The 27,679-nt window shown below is 45.4% G+C and overlaps 1 protein-coding gene across 1 annotated transcript; it reads left to right on the top strand.

Annotated features, from left to right (window-relative positions):
- The first annotated feature begins 659 nt into the window (after nucleotides 1-659).
- Nucleotides 660-27,679, top strand: si:ch211-212o1.2 (uncharacterized protein LOC492735 homolog). The gene is made up of 6 exons (XM_053427676.1): nucleotides 660-819; nucleotides 14,437-14,556; nucleotides 14,822-14,913; nucleotides 21,731-21,875; nucleotides 24,628-24,840; nucleotides 27,558-27,679. Exons 1-6 carry the CDS (start codon nucleotides 660-662, stop codon nucleotides 27,677-27,679), a joined length of 852 nt encoding a protein of 283 aa, XP_053283651.1.

Raw genomic sequence — 27,679 nt, 5'->3', positions numbered from 1 at the left:
GATTCATACGTGATCTCAAGGCTCTTTTGATAATAAGGTGGAGAATTTAAAATATCACAGAGAAAACGAACAAGCAACAACAACTGAGGAGAGAAAAACTTTTTAATCTTTACACAGAAGTTTGTTTAGTTTGTTTTCAGCTCAAAGTTAAAAGCAGCAGTAGAACTGTAGAGGAATGAATAATGAATGAGTCTCTCCTCATGCTGTTCTGTGGGTCTGTTGATGCACGAGCCACTTCCTCTTCCTCTTCCACTTCCTCTTCCTCTTCCTCTCCCTCCACAAGCAGATGCAGCAGGTGACGTGATCACGTGACCTGGAAGCAGAAATAAAGTGGGTTCATGAGAATCACAACAATATAAGTCAATAACAGAATAAAAACATGAGGTCGTGAACTCTGCCGGTTCCTCGCGGGAGCTGCCGCCGGTGAAAGCCCGGGAATCAGGTCCGTGTGTCGGCTCAGCTCCGTGCGTGTGTTTCCGGTGCTTCCTCCCAGCGTCACTCCGCTCAGCCGCCTCTCCCCCTCCTCTGCTCGGCTCCGCTCAGCCTCAGCAGCCGGACACCGGGACACCGACCAGCTACTGACCGCGACACGTCCGTCGTTGATGCCGTGTGGCTGAGAGCAGAGCCGGGGGCAGCGGGGCGGGCAGCGGGCACGAGTCATGGCAGCGTCCGCTCTCTCCGAGACCGACATCAGGTACCGGTCCATGGCGGAGGAGGATCCGAACGGGAATGAGCACGGGGCGGCCGCACGCAGCGCGGCGCCCCGCTGGGGACCGCAGCACGCCGGAGCTCGACAGCTGGCGAGGCTCTACTCTCCCGGTGAGGATGGTGGTGGGGTGGGGGGGAGAGCTGGAGATAGAGGCCGAACATCAGCCACGGTGCGACATGATGAGGAGGAGGAGGAGGATGGAGTTTATTATGAAGATGATGAGGAGGATGAAGATGAGGAGGATGATGATATGATGATGAATAAGGAGATGCTAAAGATGAGGAGGAGGAGGATGATATGATGATGAATAAGGAGATGATAAAGATGATGATATGATGATGAATTAGAAGATGATAAAGATGATGAGGATGATGAGGATGATTAGAAGGAGAATAATCATTATGATGAGAATGATGATGTTAAAGGAGATGATAAAGATGATGAGGAGGAGGAGGAGGAGGATGAGGGTGCTGATTAGGTTGAGGATGATTATGAGTATGGTGATGATGAAGAAGTTGATGAGGAAGATGATAATGAGAATGATGAAGATGGTGATGAAGATAAGGAGAGAGACGATTAGAAGAAGGATTATGATGATGAGAATGGTGATAGATTATATAGATATGTCTACTTGTCATCGAGCACTAGAGGGAACTTTAAAACATCTTAGAAAACCCCCAGATGATGTGAATATCTCTCCAACAAGTTCCCCATTATGATATAAAAGTCACTTTCCAATCAGCTGGAATACCCCCTAAACATTAGGGCCTTTAAAAGTCCAGTCAAGTAGACGACGTGTGTTTAAAATGCCCCCAGCATGAAAACCCTTGAAGCCAAACACCTGAGGTGAAGGCCTCGGCTCCTGCAGGATTGATGGCTACATTTTCCAGATGCTAGTGAAGCCGTTCAGCACGGGTCGGCTTTTAGTCCGAGGACAAAATCAATATCCGTGACACAGTCGACAGCAGTAATCCTCAGATCCGGTCCTCGGGGTCCTGGCGACTGCTGGTTTTCCTTTTTCGCTGCTAGTTTAAATTCACCTGGCGTCCCCGGGTCTAAACACATCTCTGATTAACAACGAGAATGAGAACTGCCCGGTAGAATAAAAACACAAGCAGCAGTGTGGACCCTGGAGACTGAATTCCAGGACCGGCTACAGATACACTGAGAAAACGACAGTGGTTGTTGTTGTGGAGCGGAATCGTCTTCCTCCATCACAACAACGCTTCTGTGTCCCGACCCGGAGGACACATGTAGTTGTGTGCGTTGTGGTTTCCACTCAGCTGCAGCTCTCCTGCTGCTCTCGTTGGTTTTAGTCAGGATTTTCTTAACTACCGTGAAAAACACATTGACACAGCTTGTTGCACATCTCCCTGTACTTGTTGTCTTTCATTTGGGAAAAGTTTAAAGAGAGTAAATATTGCGAGAAGAATGAAGTCGTTTCATGTGTGTAGCTGCGTGGACTCTGTGCACATTGTGCCTCAGACCTTAGCAGAGGAAACCTGTCCAACCAGTTGTGCATCAAGCTGGACTGGGCCACGTTCCTGCCCGACCATCTGCCCTGCTTCTCACTTCACTGCGCATTTTAATTGCCTCTAGTGGAGCCATGTTGGCCACTTGTTAACACCTCCTGAAATAGGAGGGATGCTCCGAGAGGGGAGAGAGGTCTTCACAGCACGTTACTGTGAGGTTCACGTGGGGGAACCACGCGTTTCACCAGGTTGGAGCTTCAACCCGAGAGCGTTCCTATTCACAGACCTCCGAGGCTGGCAGTGAACGCACCTCCACCCACTGGGAACCTGAACTTTAGTTTCACTGAATGTCAGTGAACACCTCACTGGTGACACTGGGAGTAAAGACGTCACCTTTGTCATTAATGGGATCAGATTTAGTGTTATTATTCAGGCCCCATTTCATTATAGAGACAACCATCTCCACTCTGACATGTGTAAACAGATGAGCTTGCATACGTGCACACACACACAGACACACAAACACACACATGCAAGCTCACAATAGATTATTCATATCAATATACGAGCTGATGATGAGAAGCAAGAGAAACAACAAACGTGTGTTGTCCCTTATTCATCGATCAGTATTTGTATTAACAGCACAAGATGTGTCATCATGTTAAAAGTTGTGTTTTACTCGTTGACTCATTCAGTTTGCAGCAACGTACCATTAGTCCTGGTTAGAGTTGAAATAAACTTCAGGGACGTCAAATATTACCGTTTAATAGAAAAGTTGTCAACTAGTGTTTATTTTATATTGTCGTACAGTTTATAAACTAATATCAATCATCACCTTTCATCGTCTTTAGAAAATCACTGTGGAGTTCGGTCCTGTGTCTGTGTTGGTTTTCTTTGGTTGTTCCTCCTCCTTCCCAAAGTCCAACACATGCAGGTTTGAGGTTAGATTATTCAAATGGTTGTTTGTCTCTATTTGTTTGTCCTGTGATGCGCTGGTGACCTGTCGTCTTGTTCCAAGTCAGCTGGGTTTGGCTCCAGCTCCCTACCCCCCCCACACACACACACACACACACACCCCAACGTGACCCCCACAAGGATAAACCGTAAAGATGATGGATGGATGGACGAGAGCTTTCCCACAGATTTAATCGCGCTGATTCATCATCATTAGGAAAATTTCACATTAAACCATCGTTTGACGTCTCAATAACAACAAATAATACGAATATAATTAAAGAAATATTTGATCATTAAAATGTACATAAGGAGGAAGAGAAGAGTTTATTAGACGGACCTGCTGATGTGAAGCTGGGTTGTGTTGGCCGGTGTGTTGTCGTTGTTGAGTCTGGTGCTGCTGATGGTTAAGAGGATCACAGACAGTGGAGGTCCTGACTCCTCGTCTCCCATCCCGTCCCGGTCACAGAGCTCAGCTATCGCTCGGACCCTGTGTACAAATAGCCCCAGACGAGGCCGTGACATCAGCCACATTCTGACGCAACACAAACTGCTGTGTTACACAAAAAACTACTCAGCGGTGAAGTTCACACTCGGTTTTTCCTCTCTGTAAAGTTCTCAGTGCTGCTGTCTCACCTCCACAGAGACGTCAAGGAAAAGACGACTCGAGGACAAATCTCACTTCATGTACTGATCCATGTTTTTATATACTGTGTTTTCACAAGGTGAATCATAATCCTCATATCTATGAACTGGGAAAAGTGATGGAGAGTAAACCTGGGAAACTCGGCTAAGTGACGTCTGTTGACCGATGACAAACAAACAGTGAAACGCTCAAGAATACAAATAAGGAAATATCACGATAAAACATTACCTGCAGGACTGTGGCTCAGTATATAATAATAAAAATAAATAATAATAATAATAAACTTTAGCATTTGCATTCCATAAAATTGGTTGCAAAAGTTCTTTTATGTTGAAATTCTCCCAGGCTTTATTTTGAAGCATCAGACTTATTGTCCAGAAAAATATATTTAAAGAACAGCATAAAGCTTTTTTTATTCAGACTGATGTGATTCCACATGAAAACTAGGTTTTTTCAAAGTTCCATCTCAGCCCAAACTTTTAAAGGATTAAGAAATAACACTCACTTAAAGTTTCCAAAATAAAAACCATTAATTATTCTCAGGGAAAACTGTGAAACTGTAAAATAAAGTGTGTGTGGGGGGGGGGGGGGGGGGATCCTGTATCCACAGTGTTGTCCGGAGTCGTGTGAAAGTTAAATGAGTAAAGTCATGTTCCTTCCTCCCACCAAGTTTTGTGGAAGTGTGTGCTGTAGTTTGTGTGTAAAACAAATAAATGAAGGTTGTGAAATAACATCAATTAAATAAATAAAACCTAACTCATTGAGTATTTAATCTTCAACAAGGAAAAATGTGACCATATAATAACAGAGATCTAGAGACGACAGTGGGTTGTTGAGGCCGCTGCTTTTTATTTTCAATATTTTGCTTTTGTCCAAGCATCACAAATCTGCAGTGAGGGACAATGGCAGCTGTCAACTAGGATCCAGTCACATGTCACATCGGATAAACTCGCTCGCCATGAAAACACGTAACAAGAACACGTCTGTGTGTGAGTTTGTGTTTTCTCCAGGTAAATCTCCAAATGACTTCCAAGCTTTCCCTCATTTCAGCCAAAGGGCACAGCGGGCTGCGAGTGGAGGCAACGCTCAGCCACGCTAACAATGCTGCCGAGCAATTTCACCCAAAACTTAAAAGCCCGAATGTTTCCCACATGCTGACAAGTGTCTGTTAAAGAAAAATAAACAGCAAAAATTCAAAATGTCAAAGTGTCCATTTAAAGGGACGGCACGCTGTTATGAGCTCAGTTGTTTGGGTCCGGCTCGGCGGCGGCGGGAGGTAAATCTAAATCTGAAAAGCAGTTTGGCTTGTTAGAGTTTGAAGAAGTTAGATGAGGCGTCGGCTGAGCTCCGCCGAGCCGAACACGGGCTCATTACAGCAGAGCAGCCACGGACTAACAGCTGGAGGCAGCTCTCCTCCTCCGTTCCTGCTTCTCTCCATCTCTCTCTGTTCAGCCCGTCCTCCCTCCTCGGTCCTCCCATATGTCTGAAGTGTCACGGTCCACTGCCTCTTCCTCTTCCTCATCCTCTTCCTCATCCTCTCCTCTCCTTTCCTTTCCTCTCCTCTCCTCTTCCTCTCTCTTCCTCATCCTCTCTCTTCTTCCTCCGCGTCTCCTCTTCTTCTCCTTTCCTCCCCTCTTTCTCTCCCATTTTCTCTCTTCTCCTCTTCATCCTCTCTTAACCCTACCTGTTACTCTCCTCGTCCTTGTCCTGTCCTCTTCATCTCCCTTTTTCTCTTCTCCTCCTCTTCCTCTTCCTCTCCTCTCCTTCCCCTCTTCCTCGCCTCTTCCTCTCCCATTTTCTCTCCTTTCCTGTTCATCCTCTCTTCCCCTCCCTGTTACTCTCCTTGTCCTGTCCTCTTCATCTTCCTTTTTTCTCTTCTCCTCTTCCTTTTTCTCTCCTCCTCATCCCCTCTCCTACTCCTTTTCCATTTTCTCTCCGCTCCTCTTCGACCCCCTTTTCCTTGTTCTCTCTTCCTTTTTCTCTTTTTTTCCACTCCTCTTCCTCTTCTCCTCCTCTTTCATTCTCTCTCTGCTCCTCTGTATTTTTTACAGGCTATTTTACAGTTTAACCACAAACTTTACAAAAGATATAAGTTATATGAATATATTAAATTGTCTTTATTTTAAATTAAAGTAAACGTTTATTAAAAATAAGTTTTCATACCGGTGTGTATTAATACGGATCCAGTGAGTCTCTGTTGAATCTCACTCCACTGATTCATTGAGTTTAATTTTCCATCCACCTGATATTTGTTCCATCTTTTCAGCCGGAGGCAGCAGCTTGATGCGATGGAGCAGGAACAGGACAAGGTCACGACAGAGGTCGAGTCTGAACGAGTGAAGAAAGTTAACAAAGCACGAGGCCGCCTCAGAAATATTAAACCTGGTTCATGGATTGATTTATCATATCAATCTCAAAACTGTTATGTCCTTAAACTACTGAACATGCAAATGAACAATAATATAATTTTTAACAAACCAAAGTTTCGTAATACTTGTTGTTTGTGAGAATTTATTATTTTTTATTTCCTCCACTATAAGGTTTATTTTCACTGTCAGGAAAAGTGTCTCTCTCTCTCTCTCTGTCTCTCTCTCTCTCTCTCTCTCTCTCTCTCTCTCTCTCTCTCTCTCTCTCTCTCTCACACACAGACTCCCTGAACTGCTGACTCCAGGGTCATAAAGGTCAGGGGTCACAAACCATCTGAGCTTGTGTGTTCAGCCCTGAGATTCATGTGAGCTGTACTTGACTTTGACCTGTGTGTGTCTGTGTGTGACCTCAGTGTGTGTCTGTGTATATTATAGTAGAGTCAGCAGAATCAGATCATTAAACTGCTGCTTTATATGTCTGTTTGTGTTTTTAATAAAGAATAATAACTGATGACATTTATTTCTTTATCACACTTTCCATGAGCAGTTTTCTCAAGATGTTTAATCACTGTTAGAATTAACAATAAACAACGAAAGTAACATATGTATATTTTTGTGTACATATAAAAAGCTAATATCTATAATATGATGTAGATACACAAAGTAATATATTGTTCTATTGTATATTGCTGTAGAAATATTAAAACCTCTTGATAGAACCAATCAGGTGTTCAGAATTCGCCACAAGCTCAAATCTTTACATATTTGAAATGTTGCGTATTGATGCAGTCACATTAAAAACATCAGTTGTCTTTTATCAGATATTAAAAGATATAGATCCTCACCCAAACACAGTCTTGACACGATTTTGTGTCATCATTGCTGACGTCACCCTCAGTTTAACACTGACACATGGATTTAGAGCCATTTACAAATTAAAGTACTTTTTATAAATTATGACAAATATGAGAATTCAACCTCATTGTGACGATGAATCATCAGTAAACTTATTCCTGGAATTCAAGTTGTTGAACAAACTGTAACTGAAACATTTGCTTTTAACGAATCAGGAGGTGCTGGTTGTTTTAATATTTAATTATAATTAATATAATGCATATAATTTATCTTAACACACAGACAAAGATAACGCACAAAACACAACAACGATATGCACACACACACACTCTCACACACACTCACACACACACACACACACACACACATACACTCTCACACACTCACACAGTCCATCTATGGCTGTAGGCTGCCTTCAGGCAGGATTTTACTAGTGACCTTGACCAACGTCAACTGAGGAACAGTGAAAGCTTAGCATTTTCAGAGATGAGCTTTGTGTGTGTGTAATTATCCTTATGAGGGCCACAGATGAATATGGTTGTAGCAGAAAGCCCAGGAGATGACGGGATGGCGTACAACACACACACACTCACACACACAGACACAAAGGAACACACACATGATGGGATCTGTCCATCCTCTTTTTTTGTGTGTCTCCGCGGGGGAGAGAGGCTGGAGCAGGGCCGACTTACACTGGCTCTCATGTGGGAGAAAATGTGTGTGTGTGTGTTATTGTGCCTGGATATATGCATCTGTTTGTCTACATGCATGTGTGTGTCTCTGTGTTAGTGTGTTTGTGTGTGCGCCATTGTGTTGGTATGCCGTTATTGAATCTCATTTGCCACATTCCTCTCTTTGTTGCTGTTGAATCTAGAGGGTAATGGATTTATTACATTTGTCTGGGAGGATTGTGTGTGTGTGTGTGTGTCTGTGAGTGTGTGTGTGTGTGTGTGCATCCACATAAGGACATGCAAGTTGTGCTTTTGTCTGTGTATCATTTCCTCATCAGTGGTAGGTGTACTATAGTTTGTGTTTGTTTTGTGTGTGTGTGGGTGAGTATGTTTGCATGCGTCCTTGTGTTGTGTGTCTGTATGTGTGTATGTGTGTGTGTGTGTGTGTGTGTGTGTGTGTGTGTGTGTGTATCAGGTTCTGCGGTCCACTGAGATCACATGAAAGGAAAGCGGCCTGTGACTGATCCACTTCTGAACGAGGGAATTCGACCTCCCCTGTCTCTCCCCCCTTCTCTCCCTCTCCCTCACCCTCTTTGTGTCTCTACCTCTCGCTCTCTCTCCCCCTTTCTTTCCTTTTTACTGTCATTCCCTCTCAGTGTCTCTCTCTCCCTCGTCTCTCTGTCTCCCCCCTTTTCCACTCTCTTCCTCTCTGAGCATGTGACCCACTTTTACCACCCACATCACTCTCTCCCTCCCTCCCTCCTTCCCTCTCTCCCTCCCCAGGTCCCATCTGAAGACAGTCTGCTGAGAGCAAACCGGGGGGACACAGAACGACAGAGCGAGAGAATCAAAGAGCAGCAGAGCTGTGTGCACACGGCTCCTACATACATTACCACCCTCTGTGATTTGTTGTCTAACGTGTTGGTGGTGAATTAGTGTTTGTAAATGGAGTTCACGCCTCAGACGAGCGAGGCGTGGTCGTGGCGCGGTGGCAGCTCGGACTCGGCCTTCGAGCCACGATCAGTGTGTGAGCTTCGTTTTGTCAAAGGCTCTGTAGGAGGGTTGACAACGTGCGCCTCCCTTTGTCGTTCGCCTGTTGTTTTGTGTTCTCGCCTTTTGGTTTTGTCCCTCGCTGTGTGTGTGTGTTCACTTGATTGGTCCAAAGATCTAGTCTTGTTCTTTACCACTTAACCACGGGAATGTGTCCTTAGTGGTTGAGACATATCAAGAGCTGCTAGTTGTGTACATGGGCTCAGCAGAAGTGCAACAGGTCCTGCACAATATATATATATATATAAAATATCACACTCCAACAATATGTGATTAGAATGGGAAGTGATCAATTTGACGTTGAGGGAAGGGGTTGAGGTGAAGATGATTGGCTGATGGATTCACTAGTGAGAGGAAGAAGGGAGGCTTCTGTGTGGTGATCCTCCCAGTGATGGACTGGTGATCCTCCCAGTGATGGACTGGTGATCCTCCCAGTGTTGGACTGGTGATCAGCCCTGTGCTGGACTGGTGATCCTCCCTGTGATGGACTGGTGATCAGCCCTGTGTTGGACTGGTGATCCTCCCTGTGATGGACTGGTGATCCTCCCAGTGATGGACTGGTGATCCTCCCTGTGATGGACTGGTGGTCCTCCCAGTGATGGACTGGTGATCCTCCCTTTGATGGACTGGTGATCAGCCCTGTGTTGGACTGGTGATCCTCCCTGTGATGGACTGGTGATCCTCCCAGTGATGGACTGGTGATCCTCCCTGTGATGGACTGGTGATCAGCCCTGTGTTGGACTGGTGATCCTCCCTGTGATGGACTGGTGATCCTCCCTGTGATGGACTGGTGATCAGCCCTGTGTTGGACTGGTGATCCTCCCTGTGATGGACTGGTGATCCTCCCAGTGATGGACTGGTGATCCTCCCTTTGATGGACTGGTGATGAGCCCTGTGTTGGACTGGTGATCCTCCCTGTGATGGACTGGTGATCCTCCCTGTGTTGGACTGGTGATCCTCCCTGTGTTGGACTGGTGATCAGACCTGTGTTGGACTGGTGATCAGCCCTCTGTTGGACTGGTGATCCTCCCTGTGATGGACTGGTGATCCTCCCTGTGATGGACTGGTGATCAGCCCGTGTTGGACTGGTGATCCTCCCTGTGATGGACTGGTGATCCTCCTTGTGATGGACTGGTGATCAGACCTGTGATGGACTGGTGATCCTCCCTGTGATGGACTGGTGATCCTCCTTGTGATGGACTGGTGATCCTCCCTCTGATGGACTGGTGATCCTCCCTGTGTTGGACTGGTGATCCTCCTTGTGATGGACTGGTGATCCTCCCTCTGATGGACTGGTGATCCTCCCTGTGATGGACTGGTGATCCTCCCTGTGATGGACTGGTGATCCTCCCAGTGATGGACTGGTGATCCTCCCTCTGATGGACTGGTGATCCTCCTTGTGATGGACTGGTGATCCTCCCTGTGATGGACTGGTGATCAGCCCTGTGTTGGACTGGTGATCCTCCCTGTGTTGGACTGGTGATCAGCCCTGTGTTGGACTGGTGATCAGCCCGTGTTGGACTGGTGATCCTCCCTGTGATGGACTGGTGATCCTCCTTGTGATGGACTGGTGATCCTCCCTGTGATGGACTGGTGATCCTCCCTGTGATGGACTGGTGATCCTCCTTGTGATGGACTGGTGATCCTCCCTGTGATGGACTGGTGATCCTCCCTGTGATGGACTGGTGATCCTCCCTGTGATGGACTGGTGATCCTCCCTGTGATGGACTGGTGATCCTCCCTGTGATGGACTGGTGATCCTCCCTGTGTTGGACTGGTGATCCTCCCTGTGATGGACTGGTGATGAGCCCTGTGTTGGACTGGTGATCCTCCCTCTGATGGACTGGTGATCCTCCCGGTGATGGATCAGCCCTGTGATGGACTGGTGATCAGTCCAGCGAGTCCCTCAAAGGATACGTTGGAACAGTTAATGGATCAGTTAACAGTAAACACTTTATTTTAAGTGTCTCTTGTGGATCAGTTTATTCTCCATCAAAAAGAGGTTGAACAAAAGTCGATGGTTCTCTCTCTCCGTTCTCTCCTTGATGACGACTTCCTGGTGCATGGTCATTGGTCAACGCCAGCTATTCAAATGAACCGATCGATCTTTGAACTGGTTGAACTGGTGCCCTGTGACCGCTGCGCCCGCTCCGACCATGAGCCAATCAAATAAAAGCAAATCAATGGCTCTTTCTCAGAAATCGTCCTGACTGGCTGCCGGTCACACAAAGCATCAGAGCTTAATAACATCTAGCATCATGTCTGTGGCTGAGGGGGTCCAGTAGAGTAGTTCTCTAACCAGAAGGTCGGCGGTTCGAATCCAGCCTTCCCTATTCTGTAAGATACTAAACCCCCAAATTGCCTCTTCTCATAGAGGTAGTGCTGCACAAAGATGCACTTAATAAATGTGTGTGACTTTCAAAAATTGTATTTCAGAGAGCTTTACCATTTTCCATAAAGGCCAAACTGAAATACCAGATTTTAAAGAAATTGTTAAATCTCTTTTGGCTCCATTTGTTTTGTAGATAAAAGACCGAAATGGAAAAGGAGGAGCAGATGGGATTTGATCTCTAGTTGGATTAGAGCGGAGAGGTTTTTGAGGATTCACAGATTTGACTCTGTCTCACTGTCACTAAGAGTTAGATATGTTTTCTGAATGGAGAGCAGCAGATATGAAGTGAATGTAACCGCTCCACAAAGTTGATGTTTTTGTCGTATGAAACAAAACTGCTTTGCTCCTCAGACTCGATCACACAGTGTTGACACGGGGATATTTGTTTTGTGTGTATTTGTAGTTAATGTAGGTTAAACTTGGTCTCTTTCATATTTCACTTCCTCGCCTTGCTGCCGTGCTACCTGACAAACAGCAGAGATAGTTAATGGGCTCTACTCTCTGTCTCCCCTCTCCATTAGGCCATTAGTATTCAGGATGTGTTGCCTGCCTGCCTGCTGCCCGCCACTCATTCCCCAGATAGCGAATCAGCCGGCGTTGATTAATTTCAGCCTATTAGCACCCCTCGTTCCCCTCCCCCGGCTCCGCCCAGGTTAAATCCCCATGCACACCCTCGTGCACGCTCGCAGGGGGGGGAGGGGGGGAGGGGGTGCTGCTGGGTGAGCGATGGCAGAGAGGTTGCCAGGGAGCCAGTTGTTGTCAGAACGATATTAATGAGTGCGCTGCTCTGGTCCTGAGTGTGTGTGTGTGTGTGTGTGTGTGTGTGTGTGTGTGTGTGTGTGTGTTAATTTAGGTGTATAGTTTTAATTTTGGTGTTTGTATGCCAAGTGAAGGCAGCTTGGGTGTGTGTGCACTGTAGAATGAGTGTGTGTGTGTGTGTGTGTGTGTGTGTGTGTTCAAACATGATGGCCTATGTCCGTTCGTACATACATACTTGTAGAGGCTGTTTTTGTGTGTCTGTAGCTGTATGTGATATCCAGCAATGCCATGGCCTGTGGGACAACGGCTTATGTGAGTGTGACTGTGTGTGTTTGTGTGTGTTTGTGTGAGTGTGTGTGTGAGTGTGTGTGTGTGTGTGTATGTGTGTGTTTGCGCTCTGTGGAGGCCTGTCCTAGTTTCCTTCCCCTCACCAGGGAGCCGGAGGATCCAAGGACTGACGCACATCACCTGACAGCCGCCCCACTGCTCCACGGCCCTGCAACGTGTGTGTGTTTGTGTGTGTGCGTGTGTGTGTGTACGTGACAGAGATGGAGTGTCTGAATTTGTGTATGTGTCAGAGGATGTGTGCGCGTAATAGAGAGAGATGCGAGAATGTGTTAGGAAATCCATCAGTGGAGGCATCATGGTGTGTGTGTGTGTGTGTGTGTGTGTGTGTGTGTGTGTGTGTGTGTTTGTGTGTGTGTGTGTGCAGACAGAGAGAGTTGGGAGAAAGTGAGTTGTGGTGCACTGATCCTTTAAGTTGTGTGTCTGTGTGTTATGCACCTTGGGGTATAGTAGAGAAAATGGTGTCACATGAAGCTTGTAGACAACAGTTAACCTCAATATGGACGGAGAGCGTGTGGACTGAAGCACTTTACCTGAGCTGTAAACACATGAAGTCTTTTTAATGTAAACATGTTGTGACGCAACAGAACTGAACTTAATGAAACTAATGACTTTTACCTTTAGGCCCTCGTAGAATTTGAAAATGCTCGTGCAGAGATGTCCTCGAGAAAATCCAGAAGAGTAGAACCTGTAGCTTCTCCTCAGGGAAGAGGATGCTTGTGATTTATGTATTTTTATGTTGTGATGTAATGAGGAGTAAATTGAAACCAAGCTCAAGTGTGTATGATAGGAAACAAGGGAAACCGCCAATCAAGAGAGTTGAAGCACAAAAACCGAGGCTTTGATCTGACGCAGTGTCACACAGAAGCAACTTTACATAAATAAAATAACAGCATCAAACCACCTAAAATGATCTTAAACAAAAATGTATTTATATCATATTTTGTCTTGTCCAACTTCTTTCATGAGCAGAATCAAAACGTCTTTTCCTTGTAGCTGAACTTCAGTCTCCTCCTGAATCCTCCGTCTCTTCCCAACTTTGATTCTGTCTATTTATAGAAGGTGAAGGGTCAAACCCGATGATTCGTGAAATATCCATAATCCCATATTTAAAAATCTCCCGTTTGTCACCGGGGTCCATACCTTAGGAGAGGCTGATAGCATATTCATAGTGGCGCCGAGTCTATAGGCGCACACACTCGCAGGCCTGTGTGCGTTATTAAAAAAAAAAAAAGCTACCATGAATATCTTATAGGCTGCTAATGCTATGTGATACATGAGGATCTGAACACATGAATGTTTTAAGAGCACATTAGACTGGCAAAGACGGAGGGATTAGGAGAAGGGGAGGAAGGAGGTGAGGGAATAAGAGAGGGAGAACAAAAGAAAGTGATGGAAACATAAAGACGGTCGTTCGTTCATATTTGTTTGTGAGTCAGACAAGAGAGGGACATTTAGAAGAAGTGAGAGCTCGTGAAGACATCAGGATAGTTATAGTTATCCTGATCTAGCTATAGATCAGGAGCGTGTGTGTGTAGGTGTGTGTGTCTGTGTGTGTGTGTGTGTGTGTGTGTATTCAATAATTCAGTATCTTTAATCTCCATCGCTGTGCAGCTGAAACGTTGAGTTGACCCTCGCAGCTCCGTCTCTTAATATCGCTGATGTGTGAATTTATAGTGAGAGTAGTTAGAGTCACTTCATACTGCTGACCTGTGAGTTCAGGCTCGTCCCTGCAGGGGCCTGTACCTGTGTGTGTCTGTGTGTATCCATCTGTGTGTGTGTGTGTGTGTCTGTGTGTGTGTGTCCAGGGTGTTAATATGTGATCAGTCAGATGAAGACAAGTGTACTTCAGGCTGCAGGGTCACGACCTCTCATATGTGAAACACCAATGCTGATGCAGCACCATGACACACACACACACACACACACACACACACACACACACACACACACACACACACACACACACACACACACACACACACACACGTTGGGTCTAAAAGGGCCATTGACCCCTGATAAGTGACTTGTTCTCCCAGTGGGTGCAGGGACCTCACCCAGTTCATTAATGCAACACGTCAGAGCCCAACACCCTCAACTTCTCATCGTCCCATTTCCTCCTCTTCCTCCTTCTCCTCCTCTTCCTCCTCTTTTTCTTCTTCTTCTTCTTCTTCGTCCTCTCCTAAATGTCCTGTTTCCTGTTCTTGTCCTGTCCAGGCAAGCGGCTCCAGGAGGTGCTGTGTGTGGTTCTGTGCCTCCTCCTCTTCCTCATCAACCTCTCGTTCCTCCTCCTCCACTTCTCCACCGTCCACATCCAGTGGGTCGTCCTGGGCGTCGGTGAGATGAGTCGGACTGGGACGGTAGAAACGTTAGCATGCTAACCCGCTAAAGATAAAGACTTTAAAACTACGCATCACATTTAATTAAGTAAACGTATCTTTTCAAATGAATATTGAAAAAAAATATTGTTTCTATACACTTGAGGTTTTCCAACACTTTTTTTGTAAAATGTAGTTTTGCTTGCACATCTCATAACAGCGTGTGTTGTCGCTGTTTTTTGTTTCCCTGTGTGTGTTTGTGTGTTTGTGTGTTTGTGTGCCAGTCCTCGGGATGGTGACGGCAGACTTTGCGTCGGTGGTGGTCCACTGGGGGGCCGACACCTGGGGATCCGTGGACATCCCTGTTATTGGCAAGGTGAGCAAACAGAAGCACTGCGATAGACAGCCTGTTGTCATTTCACTTCACTACAAAGTAAATCCTCCTCTTTCCTCACTTTCCTCCCTGAGATCAACGTTTGGCCCAAAACCGTATTTGCTTATTGAGACGAGCACCAGTGGACGTTTTGCGGGGAATGTAAAAAAATCAATTGTGCTGGTTTCAAATGTTATTTCACTGTTCAGCTATTTGAGTTCCATCGGACTTTGAATAACAGAACGTTTATATGGCTGATTGTGTGCTCTGTACCAAATAAACCTTTTCTTATTACCGATTGAGATGAAACCTTTTTTTAGACACTGTGTAATTATGACTTTTCTTTAAACTTCAATCTTTTAAACCATTTTCGAAGTAGAATGGTCGCCAACATGCAAACTCAACAAATGAGCAAAACTTCACGTTCTTAGAGGAATCATTAAATTTGTGTAGCTGATTGCATAAACAGAAAATGTATTGATATATTGGAAAAATCATCATTGTACCGAAAAGTATAAAAAATAAATATATAAAAGTATAAAAGAAGAAGGATAACTATAGTTTCCAAAGCAATTTTGTCAATAAAACCTTTGACTATTGCTACTTAAAACTGCAGAACTAGAATTAAGTGTTTAACGTGTTTAAAGAATATGAGAAGTTAAACAAAAACACGAGGAAAAACAGACTTAGCCATAACATTAAGTTTATTCTGGTTGATTTTAAACTGGTGTATTAAAGAAAATGTCTTTCTGTAAAAAAACATATTTTACTTTGAGTGTGGCTGTAAATAATTGGAAAATAATAGATCTTTTATACGTTCTTTCACTTTCTTTAACAATCTGTGTTTTAATGTTTATACCATGTGGTTTATATTCTTGATACGTGTGAATTTAACTTTAACCCAAATAAAGAAGCCGTTAACTTTTGGAGTTGATTAGTTTGAGGGGGCGGGGAAAGAAAAAAAGAAGCTAAAAGTCAGTCTACCTTAAATAAACATTTCAGTGACCCAGTGAAAGAATGGACAAGCGAGATGATACTGTTCTGTCCCTGTGTCCTCGTGTCCCCATGTGCCTGTGTCCCCCCGTCCCCCCGTCCCCCTGTCCCCTCTCTCCTGAAGCTGTATCACCAGTTCAGCGTGGTGGTTGCATCTTATTCCCTGACGCCTCTGAAGTTGCCGAAGTGACCTGGAAAGTAAATGTCAGTGTCTCACAGAGGAACGTCCCTGTGGACCATAATGTCCACGGCCCCCCCACCTACACACAGACACACACACACACACACACACTGAGTGGCCTCACCTTGAACCTGTCACCGCACAGCGTCAGTGGAAGTGTATGCACGTACATGTGTGTGTGTGTGGGCGTGTTGAGATGGATGCACTTGCACTCACCGTTTGCATTAAAACACATCACCTGCATTAATGAACACACACATTCCTCCACAGCCAATTAGGGAAAAGGTCGTCCTCGTTCCAGCCAATTAAAATCAGTGTGATCAGGTGCAGCATGCAGATTGGTTCATGTGAACTTTGTTTTGATTAATGAGATCAGGATTGTGTGTGTGTGTGTGTGTGTGTGTGTGTGTGTTTATGAAATATTCATTGATAATTAGTTGAAATGTTGAAGCTGTTGTTTTGACCCCAATTATACCAAAAAAGAAACCTTTGTAGCGTCGTGCGTTAATGTTTGATTAATAATATTATTATACAGGTTAGAAGTCAATTCATTCTTATTTATTTATTTTACTAATGCTCTTTATTGAAATTGAAATACAGCAGAACCAAATGTTTGAATTATTTAAACTCACGTGTAATATAATCATGAGGAACAATGATTCCTAGAATGTTAATATCAAACTCTAATGTCATGTAATTAAGGCTTCATATATTTAGAATATGACTATAAACTTTATTATAAATAACTATAAATAACACTAATACAACCAAATATTAAACAATTGATTTAAGATGACAAACGTAATTGTTTGTGTAAAATGTAAACAATAGAATAAGTATTTTGTATTGTTTATTCTATAATATCAAAGTTTTTCTATCGCCACATGTCAGCACAGACTTGATACCACTATAATTAACTGATAGGTTCTCTAAACTGTATTTTAAAGACACAACAACACACATATACATGATCATACATTTCTTAAAGTAGAAATATAAAAGAAAAAACAGGTTGGTCTGATCTAAATAAAGTATTTGTCATAAAACACAGTTCTTTATAGGGATTCTTTACACATTATATGAAAATAATACAGTTTATGGGAATGTTAAAGGAGAATAAAGGTCCTCAGTTCATCACATCATCACCATCGGCTCCATCATTACCTCACGTGAGGTGAACATGTGTTGTGTAGTTTTTACCTCCTCCTAAATACAAATACACAAACAAACCAAACCTCCCTGGCTGAGGTAACAATACACATTTGAAATCTTCCTGTATGTTTAAACACAAAACTTCACTGGTTCTCTTTTCTTTTAGATAGATAGATACTGTAGATTCAACTTTATTGTCATTGCACAGTACAAGTACATATACAACGTAATGCAGTTTAGCATCTAACCAGTAGTGCAAAAAAAGGCAGTAAAAGTGCAGAGTATTGTGCATAGTTGAATATGTAAATAAATAGGAAGTACAGTTAGAAATATAAATGAAATATAAACAGTATTAACAGGTAAGGTATGATATAAGAATGATGAATACACTATGAGCAAGATAAATATATAAATATGAATACACTATAGGTGGGATAGGTGGGATAATACAGTAGTAGAAAAAATAACTCTGGTGCAAATGTACAAATGTACAAATCTCTTTTCTTTTCTCCACTGTAACAAAGTTAAAAGCTGCACCAATCACAGGGGGATACTGGTTTTGTGGGTTTTGTGGTTTTGTCATCACACAGTCGAGGTAACTCCCATCAGTGCGACTCACTTTGAAGCTAATTGGCTCCGGTGCCACTTTATCGACAGCCTGCTCATTGTGATGGATTCTAACAGTCGAGCTCGCGGTACGTTCTCTCCGGCTGGCGTCCTTGTGACATCATGTGACCCCGTGTCTGTTGCTACTTCCTGTTATTTAGATGACAACTCCTTCCTGCACACGCTCGGCACCATCAGCTGCCTGGAAACAAAGATCCCTGGAAACCCCGTGTTACCTCTCTGTGTTCGCTGAAGGCTTCTCGGGGGTTTGATGTTTATTTATGATGTGGTATTTTATTGGGGTCCGGGGTTGTTACCGGCACCAAAAGCACAGCGGCAGCCACAGATTTGCATTGTGGGTCGGACGCCGTAGGAGACTTCTAATAAAGACTTTAACTGGAAGAGAAGAATGGACCTTTGCGGAGAACAGAGGGATGACAATGGGCTAGTGGAAAATAAAGTGCGTGTGTGTGTGTGTGTCTGTGTGCATGGAGACAAAAAAAGCAAGGCTTGCACGTCCGTTGTTTTTGTGTCTGTGTGGGTTCTGAGAATAAAGCCGGCCTGTGCTCCCAGTTAAGGTTTGGTTTGAATATCAAAGCCGTGCACGGTGGAGAACACCTGAGGCTAACAGTGGCTGCTGATAGGAAGCCAGATGAAACATTTTCAGCCATTTGTGCTTTTTTGTGTCACTCGTTTGTTCTGTGTTTATCGCTTCTCGTGCATGTTTGTGTACTTTGCTCTCCCAGTTGCCTTTATTTGTAACGACCTCTTTAAAGACACCGTGGTTCTATAGACGACGTGTACTGTGGATGCGTTGATGCAGCACGTGTTCTCTGCACATGTGGACCCTCAGTCAATTCATCATAATGGGAAACCTAGCAGTCGGGAGAGGGATCATACAGAATGTTTCCAGGAGTGAAGTAGAAGCAGCTGCTACTGGAAACGGCACTTCCAGTCTGTCCCAGTCTGTCCCAGTCTGCAGGATCTGAGGGACTGGGGGATTGTTTCAGTTCTATCTGCATTTTGATTTTCTGTATCATGAAACTACATCGACATCATCTGAGGTCGGATTCTAGTTTGATTTCTTCTTCTTCTTTTATCTGATAATACAATAAAACAGGAAGAGAGTACCGGGCAGTAGTCCGGCCAACAGGGAGTCGAACCAGCAACCTGCTGCTCAAGGTGTGTGGTCCTAGTGGGGGTGTGGTAAATGGTTTTTATTTATATAGAGCTTTTCTTTTCCTTACCCATTCACACAGTTCACCCCAGACACAAGGGGCAATATAGGGGTTCAGTGATTTACATAGGGAATAGAGGGGCCAGGAATTGAACCACCAACCTGTCTGGTGATGTGAACAACCCGTTCTACCTCCTAAGCCACAGTCAGACTCATATTTTACTTGTCACATGATGCTGTTCTCTCCATCACCACAGCCACAGATAAACACACATTTGAAGAAGCCCATTAATTCAATATTTAGTGAAACGCTGCATTGAAATGCCAGGATGTGAGAATCAGTGTTAAGATCTTTGCATAAAGCTTTTGACACATGAACCGATTAATATTCAGAAAATCTGCCTAATTCTAACAACAGTTTAATGGATATTTAACTTTTGCTCTCCAGCTAATCAGTAAAGACAAATATAATTATGGCACATTAACATTAGTTGTCATTAGTCGTCCTCTGATGTGACAAACCCCCGTAAACACATAAAGATGATTTTGTTCCCATGCAACATCATCTCAGAATATGATCCTGCAGCAAACAGCTAATGCTCCTCATCAGAAACAAAGATTAATTTTCATATAAACCCATAAACGTCCTTTTCTCTCCAGCAGAACAGAAACCACAGCTTTAGAAAGTGCTTTGTCCCAGTTGTGTTTTTTCATTCCTCTGCTCCGAGGCTTCGGGCTGTGCTGGTCTTTTTTTCCTTCTTCCTCTTTTTTTGTCGTCATCACGTCGTTGAACTTTAATTGACCTAACGAGGATTTCACAGTCCTCTAATGACACCACTTTGAGGACAGGGTCACGCTCATTAGTTCCCAATGACGCTGGATTCACATTGAAATCTGCCAATGTGAATCTGATAGTTTAGGGGGTAAATGTTTTGAAGATCCTTTTTCTCCCTTATTCTGTTTTCCACTCGTCTTTTAAAGACATCAGCTCTTCTCTCCTCGTGTCAGTTCCCCTCTTTCTGGACGTGTCTCCTCGGAGGCGTCTCTCTAATGAGGCTGATTGCAGAGTTGATGGAGAGTTAATTGAACGACTTAGGCCCGTTTTCTTCTGAAAGGCCAGACGGGGAATTAAGAGCTGGAGGAAAAGTCCGGATGGAGAGATTCGACCAAACTGATCAAACGAAGAGAGAAACCAACAGAAAGTGAAAATACAGTAAAAAGAACAACAACAAAAAAGGTCGGGAGGACATAACGACAAGAAGGGGGTGGAAGGGCGTGTCTGTCCAGCCAGTGGGACGGCGCTGGTGTCCGCGGTGATGGGTGATGTGAGCTGGTGATTAGTGAGCGTCGTGCAGTCGGGCCGTTAAACGTTGTGGGATTAGAGGACGTGTGGTGACCGGTGGCACTGGGAGCTCCGCCGCCGCCGCCGCCCTGCTCGGCACGACCTCCACGGCTTAGCCGGCCTTTCATCTGGCTGAGGGCTGTGGCGAGGGGAGGGGGGGGGGGGGGGGGCAGTGGGAGAGGGGAGGGGGGGAGGGGAGATTAGAAAGGAGAAGGGCACATAATTGTGAAGTTGTCAACAGATAGTTTGTGTGTCTGCAGTGGCACCTACCAGCCGTGTTTGCAGATAGGCGTGTGTAATTGGTTCGAACAGCTAACACGACAATAATGAGTTTTCATGCTGATGTGGCCATGGCTATGCACACACACACACACACACACACACACACACACACACACACATACACACACGTACATGTGCACTGGAGCAACAAAGATGCAAGACAAATTCCTTTTTCTTGCTTTTTCCACTGAGATAAATAAATTACCTTTATCCTACTTGTGTGTGTGGTTGTGTGTGTGGTTGTGTGTGTGTGTGTGTGTGTTTCTATTTGTCTTCTTTTGTTCTGGAGATATTCAGATTCAGTCTTTCATTTGAGACCCCCACGCTCTCACAGACAGGTGTCTGCCTCTGCACAGTGCAAGTGCGGTTTGCAACTGTGTGTGTGTGTGTGTCTGTGTCTGTGTGTGTGTGCGTGTGCATGTGTGTGTCTGTGTGTGTGCATGTGTGTGTGTGCACGCGTGTGTGCTTTTGATACTCACATTTTTGAGTTTGTGTGAGTCGACCGCTGTTCTGTGGTTTATTAGGATGCTGGATATGAGCTTTGGGGTAGCACATACTGAGCACCCCTGAGTCTGTGTGTGTGCTTGTGTGTGCTTGTGTGTGTGTGTGTGTGTGTGTGTGTGTGTGTGTGTGTGTGTGTGTGTGTGTGTTGAGCTGCATTACGGTTTGTAAACTATTATTTTTGTGTGTCTGTTTTGTGACTTTTTGCTGCTTATTAAATTTCAAAATAAAACTATCATCGCTATTGCATGGCTCATAAAATTAAATGTGATTTATATTTAATGATTGAACTAAAGTGCAGCCTTTTCTATTTAATTGTCTCGTGATTGGTTAATGAGTTTCCCCTTTTTTCAATTTAAAGCAAATGAGCGGTTCAATAATGTCCCTCTCATGTTTGGTTTAATTGTCCTTACAGAAGTGATTGTGATGGCTACTCGACCCTGATGTCTCTCTCTCTCTCTGTGTCTCTCTCTCTCTCTCTCTCTCTCTCTCTCTCTCTCTCTCTCTCTCTCTCTCTCTGTCTCTCTCTCTCTCTCTCTCTCTCTCTCGCTCTCTCTCTCTCTCTCTCTCTCTCTCCTCCCTTCAGGCCTTCATTCGACCGTTCCGGGAGCACCACATCGATCCCACCGCCATCACTCGCCACGACTTCATCGAAACCAACGGGGACAACTGCATGATCCCCATCCTGCCACTGACCCACATGGCCGTCAAGTTCCTCACATACACACCAGGTAGTGCACTCACACACACACACACACACACACACATGGCAAGAAGGAAAACAAACGCACAGACACGACACATGCAAGCATCTCAGAGGAAGGAGAGAAACCTGCTTGTGTGACTTTGAACCTGACGCTCCGGTGTTGCTGCTTCCTGTGTGAACGAATTCTCTCATTCACATTATTATCACCTGTGAGTGAGACACTCGGGATGTGACACCTGCAGAACTTTCAGCTCTCTCTCACCCGTTTCTCCATCGCAGGAGAGGGAACTGTTCCCTCACTGGCTCCTCAACCAATCGTCACTGCAGGTTTGCTCAAAGTCACCCTGCTTGAAGCTGGATGGGGATGTGAGGACTTTAGTAGGTCAAACAACGGCTCTAACAATCTTGATGTTTCCAGTGTCTGAGGTTGAAGTGAAGTGATCACAGGAAACCATGGGGCAGTTTGTCTGGTAATCATGTGCTGACCTTCCGAGCTGGGGGCAGGAGGGGAGGGCTTCCGGAGGAGGAGGATCAGCAGGAGCAACCTGTTATTGAGAAGGTGACATCTCCACCTTCCATGTCCGCACTGCAGCCGGGGTCAGAAGGTCACCGATGGGCGGAGGGAGGAGGCGTTGAGTTTGTTAGGTTAACGTCTCGGAACAGATGCAGCGATGTGAGGTTAAGCTGCTCGCAAGCCTTCTCAGAGTGAGCATCTCTGAAGTGATTATAACTTTAGTTAGCTTTTAACCAGAGACAATAATCAGCCAACAAGATAAAACATTTTCAGCAGCAGCCCATATTTGAGCTTGAGTCTTTTACAGCACGCATTTATTTATTTATTTAGTTTTTGAGGTCAAAACAACAGAATATATCGAATTAAACCTTGTGTTTCTTTTGCTATTGGTTTCTCCTTCCCGTCTGGTAAATCATAATTTTTTTTATAAATGAATATCTCTAACTTTCTATAACTTAATATCTATATCTTAAATCTATGTTCATGTACAGTTGTTCCTGTAATGGATTTTTAAGAAATGGCCTCACTTCCTTTGGTCCCCAGCAAAACATCCCAAAAGTTGAAAGTTGATCAGATCAGTGGTTGAGAAAATAGAAATAAGAGAGCGCTGTGATACAAATGGAAAGAATCTCACAAACCTGTGAGAGTCAGGAAACAAGGGGATGAAGAGTGGAAGGGGAACACGCAAAGGTCAGGTGCTTCTCCACAGGAGGGATCAGTGAACGAGGGAGGGAACGATTACAAGGGGCAAGGGGGGGGGGGGGGGTGCAGTAGCAAGGTCCACTTGTAGGTGACATCCACACCTGCCATGTCCTGCACCGCGGGGAGTCAGGGGGTCACGAGACAGAGACGGGCAGAGCTGCGGTGACATCTACACCTGTCATGTCTGCACCTCAAGAGGTCACTGCTAAGAGCTTGAGACAGAAGGTGAGAGTGCAGAGAGAGAGAGAGGGCGAGGGAGAGGGAGAGAGAGAGAGAGAGAGAGAGAGCGGGGGAGTGGGGGCGGCGGATGACATCTCAACCTGTCATGTCAAGCTTCTCTCCGTGTCAAGCGGTCATCAGACAAAGACGGGGGGGGGGGGGGGGGTGCACGGGGAAAGCTGAAAGCAGGGAGGTTACATCTCCAACTGTCATGTCCGCTCTTGAACCGGGGTCAGGAGATCGCTGCCTCCACCACAGAGAGGGAGCGAGGGATGGGAGGTGGACAGAGAGTGGAGAGCTGTAAGACACAAAGACTCAAAGACTCAAATGGATAACAAGCAGTGAGGAGTGATGAAGACGAGCGGCAGACTTCAAACTTACATCTCCATCTTCGTGCGGATGAAGCGATATCAACAAACAGAAGGTTGTTGTGTGTTTGTTCCCGGCGACGCTGCACACACCTGCTCGTGTGTGAGTCCGAACCTGTGTGACACCTGTCGACTCAAATCAGCTCTGACACGGTCTCCAGATCCCAGAGACATCTTCAACAACCGTTTTCACAGGTTCAGGACGAGCACGAGTCCACATCAGGGAAAATACATTTCATCATACATCAGAGCAGAAGATCTTTCTTTGTGTTAAAGGTTAATCACATACGACGGCCTGTAGGAGGCACTAGAGCAGACATATAGCCGTCCCTTGGCACCGAACATGTAACTGACTTTACATTTGATTAACACGTCAAAGATTAAAGTGAGCGCTGCAAAGATGTTCAGTGTATAAACATCTTTTTCTTCTTGAATGTCTTCTTATCGTCCTCGTGGGGACATTTCCACACTGATCTGTCCCTGAACGCCTCTTCAGTGATGATGTGCACTTCTGTTTGAGAACGAGAACGAGATCTCAGAAGTTGTTTTTAATATTTAAAGGTGAGTGGTGATGACTCATCGTTAAAATTTAAGAACTCTCTTGTTAAAGTTCCACGTTTCTGATTGTGATGTTCTCATTTTTCAGGAGACAACTTCATTTCCTGTCTGGTTTTAAGTTCTAATCCCTGTTTATTGTATCTTTCTTCATCACTTCCTCCTCCGTCCCCCTGCTGCCCCTCTTCCTCCATCTTCATCCATCTCCCCCTCTTGTCTCCCCCCTGTTCCTCATCCTCCCCCTCGGCCTCCACATCTCACCATGGCTCCTGCCAGCGTCCTCTCTGTGGGAGTGCTTTGCCTGAGCGCTGCCCCCCCCCCCCCCCCTTTTAAGATACTCATCACTTTCAGAACTTATTCCACTGACGTGGTTCTCTCTCTTTCTCTCTTTCTTCTGCCTGGTTCCTGTCTCCTCCCAGAGGCCCTGGCGGCGTCCTATCCCTGGGACTGCTACGTGTTCGCCCTGGCTGTGTTCGTCACGCTGACCAATCAGATTCACAAATGGAGTCACTCGTACTTCGGCCTCCCGCGCTGGGTCACGCTGATCCAGGACCTGCATCTGGTGCTGCCACGGAAACACCACCGCATCCACCACGTCTCACCACACGAAACGTTTTACTGCATCACCACAGGTGAGAGCTGATCCTGAGTCAGTTCTGTACTTCATCACGACAGGTGAGAGCTGATCCTGAGTCAGTTTTACTGCATCACCACAGGTGAGAGCTGATCCTGAGTCAGTTCTGTACTGCATCACCACAGGTGAGAGCTGATCCTGAGTCAGTTTTACTGCATCACGACAGGTCAGAGCTGATCCTGAGTCAGTTCTGTACTGCATCACCACAGGTGAGAGCTGATCCTGAGTCAGTTCTGTACTGCATCACCACAGGTGAGAGCTGATCCTGAGTCAGTTTTACTGCATCACGACAGGTGAGAGCTGATCCTGAGTCAGTTTTACTGCATCACGATAGGTGAGAGCTGATCCTGAGTCAGTTTTACTGCATCACGATAGGTGAGAGCTGATCCTGAGTCAGTTCTGTACTGCATCACAACAGTGGAGAGCTGATCCTGAGTCAGTTCAGTACTGCATCACCACAGGTGAGAGCTGATCCTGAGTCAGTTCTGTACTGCATGACGACAGGTGAGAGCTGATCCTGAGTCAGTTTTACTGCATCACGACAGGTGAGAGCTGATCCTGAGTCAGTTCTGTACTGCAGAGCGGCACACGTTATTCCTTTAGTGCGTATTCAAATCAACAACTGTGATTATGTAGTACCGGAAGTATTAACTACCAAGAAGAGGTATAAATAAATGATGATAATATATGAGTACAGTATGAGTACTCTGTTTTTAATGATATCAGATAAAAAACCTCAATCTTCTTACTGTGATAAGTGAAATAATTTAATTTGACAAACCTGGATTTTTCAATCTTGACAATTTCAAATCTGCACAATTAGAGGTCACTTCACAGTCAGAGGACGAAGGTTATCATACATGAACCATTTCCCATATTGTTATGATATTATGAGAACATCATTGGGGATCGAGTGTGTGTGTGTGGGGGGGGGGGGGGGGGGTAATGAGAAAACAGACAATATCACACTGTGAAGAAGTGGTGACACGTAGAAGACACCATTGAAGACGTCAGGAGAGTTTTATCGTGATAAGAGCCGATGACGGTGTTGAGGTGATGTAAACATGATCATGTGATCTCTGCAGTGGAGTTAATATGTCACTTCCTGTCTCTCTCGCCTTAATAACGCGGAGGATTTGATAATTCTCCGGACTTCACCCGGAGGTCATGTCTCAAATCGGCTTCGGTATAATCGTCCTTTTTCGTGTTTATGTCGTGGGCGGCCATTTTAGGTCGCCGTTATTAAGGCTGATGACTCCGGGATGATTTCACTTCTCAGTAGATTTGAGTGAAATGGCGGCCGCGTGTCTGTCTGTCTGTCGGGGCGTCTTATAAATATCTAAAAGGAGCTGTTCTGTTTTGAGTGCGTGTTTGTCTTCAGAGACTCGAGGCCCCTGTAATACATCCACATTCAGTATTCTGTGTGCATCTGGGTGAGAGAGGGAGGGAGGGAGAGGAGGGAGGGAGAGGAGAGAGGGAGGATACACAGGAGACTCAGCTTGTACGTCACCCTGCGCCCCTGCGGACGACAGATGTGTGGGTGAGCGAGTTGAGGGGGTTGGCACCGGGGAAAGTGTGTGTTTGTACATGCACACACACACACTCGTACTCGTGCATCTGCATACTCGAGCATCTGTGTGTGTACGAGTCTTTTTGACCTCCTCTCCAGTGTCTAACCTGTGTGTGTGTGTGTTTGGTGGGAGGTGGGTTGGTGGCGGTCGGGGGCCCACAGGGGACTTGGCGGCCCCATGCTCCCCCAGCCTGGCTGCCTGGGCCGGGCTTGGATTCCACTGGGGCTCGCCGAGCTGCCTTTGTGTTCGCCACCGGCTGACAATCCCCATGTATATTTAATGCTAACCTGCTGTCTGTTCTAACAAATAGGACTTCACAGGCGGGGGGGGGGGGTGGAGGACAAGGGAGGGAGGGAGGGAGGGGAGAGAGTGGGAGGGGAGGAAGCAGGGATTTGGAGGAATACAAAAAAAAAGATGGAGAATGTGGCAAAAGAAGGAGAAGTGGAGCGAGTGAGGGAGTGAGAGGAGGAGGAAGGAGTGATGGAAGGAAAGAGAGGAAACCAAACCTCTGGCTCCTTCTTTCAGCGGAGAGAGGGTCACTGAAGGGACACACACATACACACACACACACACACACACACACACTTATCCCTGCAGCTATAGCATGCACCCTATGCAAACACATCATGGGTGGTGGTGTTTGAGCATCAGACAAGGGTTGGCTAAGTACACACTACCCATGTGGATGTCTCTATTTGCTCCGTGTGTGTGTGTTTGTGTGCGTGTGTGTGTGTGTGAAACTGGTGCAACTGATCTCTTTTTTATGTCTGCGTTGTGTGTTTGACTGAAATTGCTTTATTCTACATATAAATGATATGAATAAGTGTGTGTGTGTGTTTGGTAATAATAGTAAAAGGGCTTTTCATCTCAAATGTCTGGGGAATCCTCGACTGCTTCTGAAGCTGTAGCATCAGAACATGTGTGTGTGTGTGTGTGTGTGTGTGTGTCTGTGCAGTCACGTGTACTCACAGAAGACTGTGCAGTCATGCATGCATTCATGTGTACATGTAAATGTTTATGTTCATGTGTACTCCGGCCTGCAGCCATACATACATTAATGTATTTACCTCACACACAAAGTGAGGTCATCACCATTAAAGATCTGTGAAGTCAGAGATCCTCCTGTGTCCCCCCCCCCTAACAGGCTGGTGTAACTATCCACTGGACCAGCTGGGCTTCTGGAGACGGATGGAGCAGGTGATTGAGAACGTGACGGGGACGAGGCCGCGGTCAGACGACCTGGCCTGGGCCAAGAAGACCGACTGA

The sequence above is a fragment of the Pleuronectes platessa genome, chromosome 7, assembly GCF_947347685.1.
Source record: "Pleuronectes platessa chromosome 7, fPlePla1.1, whole genome shotgun sequence".
Classification (NCBI taxonomy): Eukaryota; Metazoa; Chordata; class Actinopteri; order Pleuronectiformes; family Pleuronectidae; genus Pleuronectes; species Pleuronectes platessa.
This window is presented reverse-complemented; position numbering and strand designations above follow the sequence as displayed.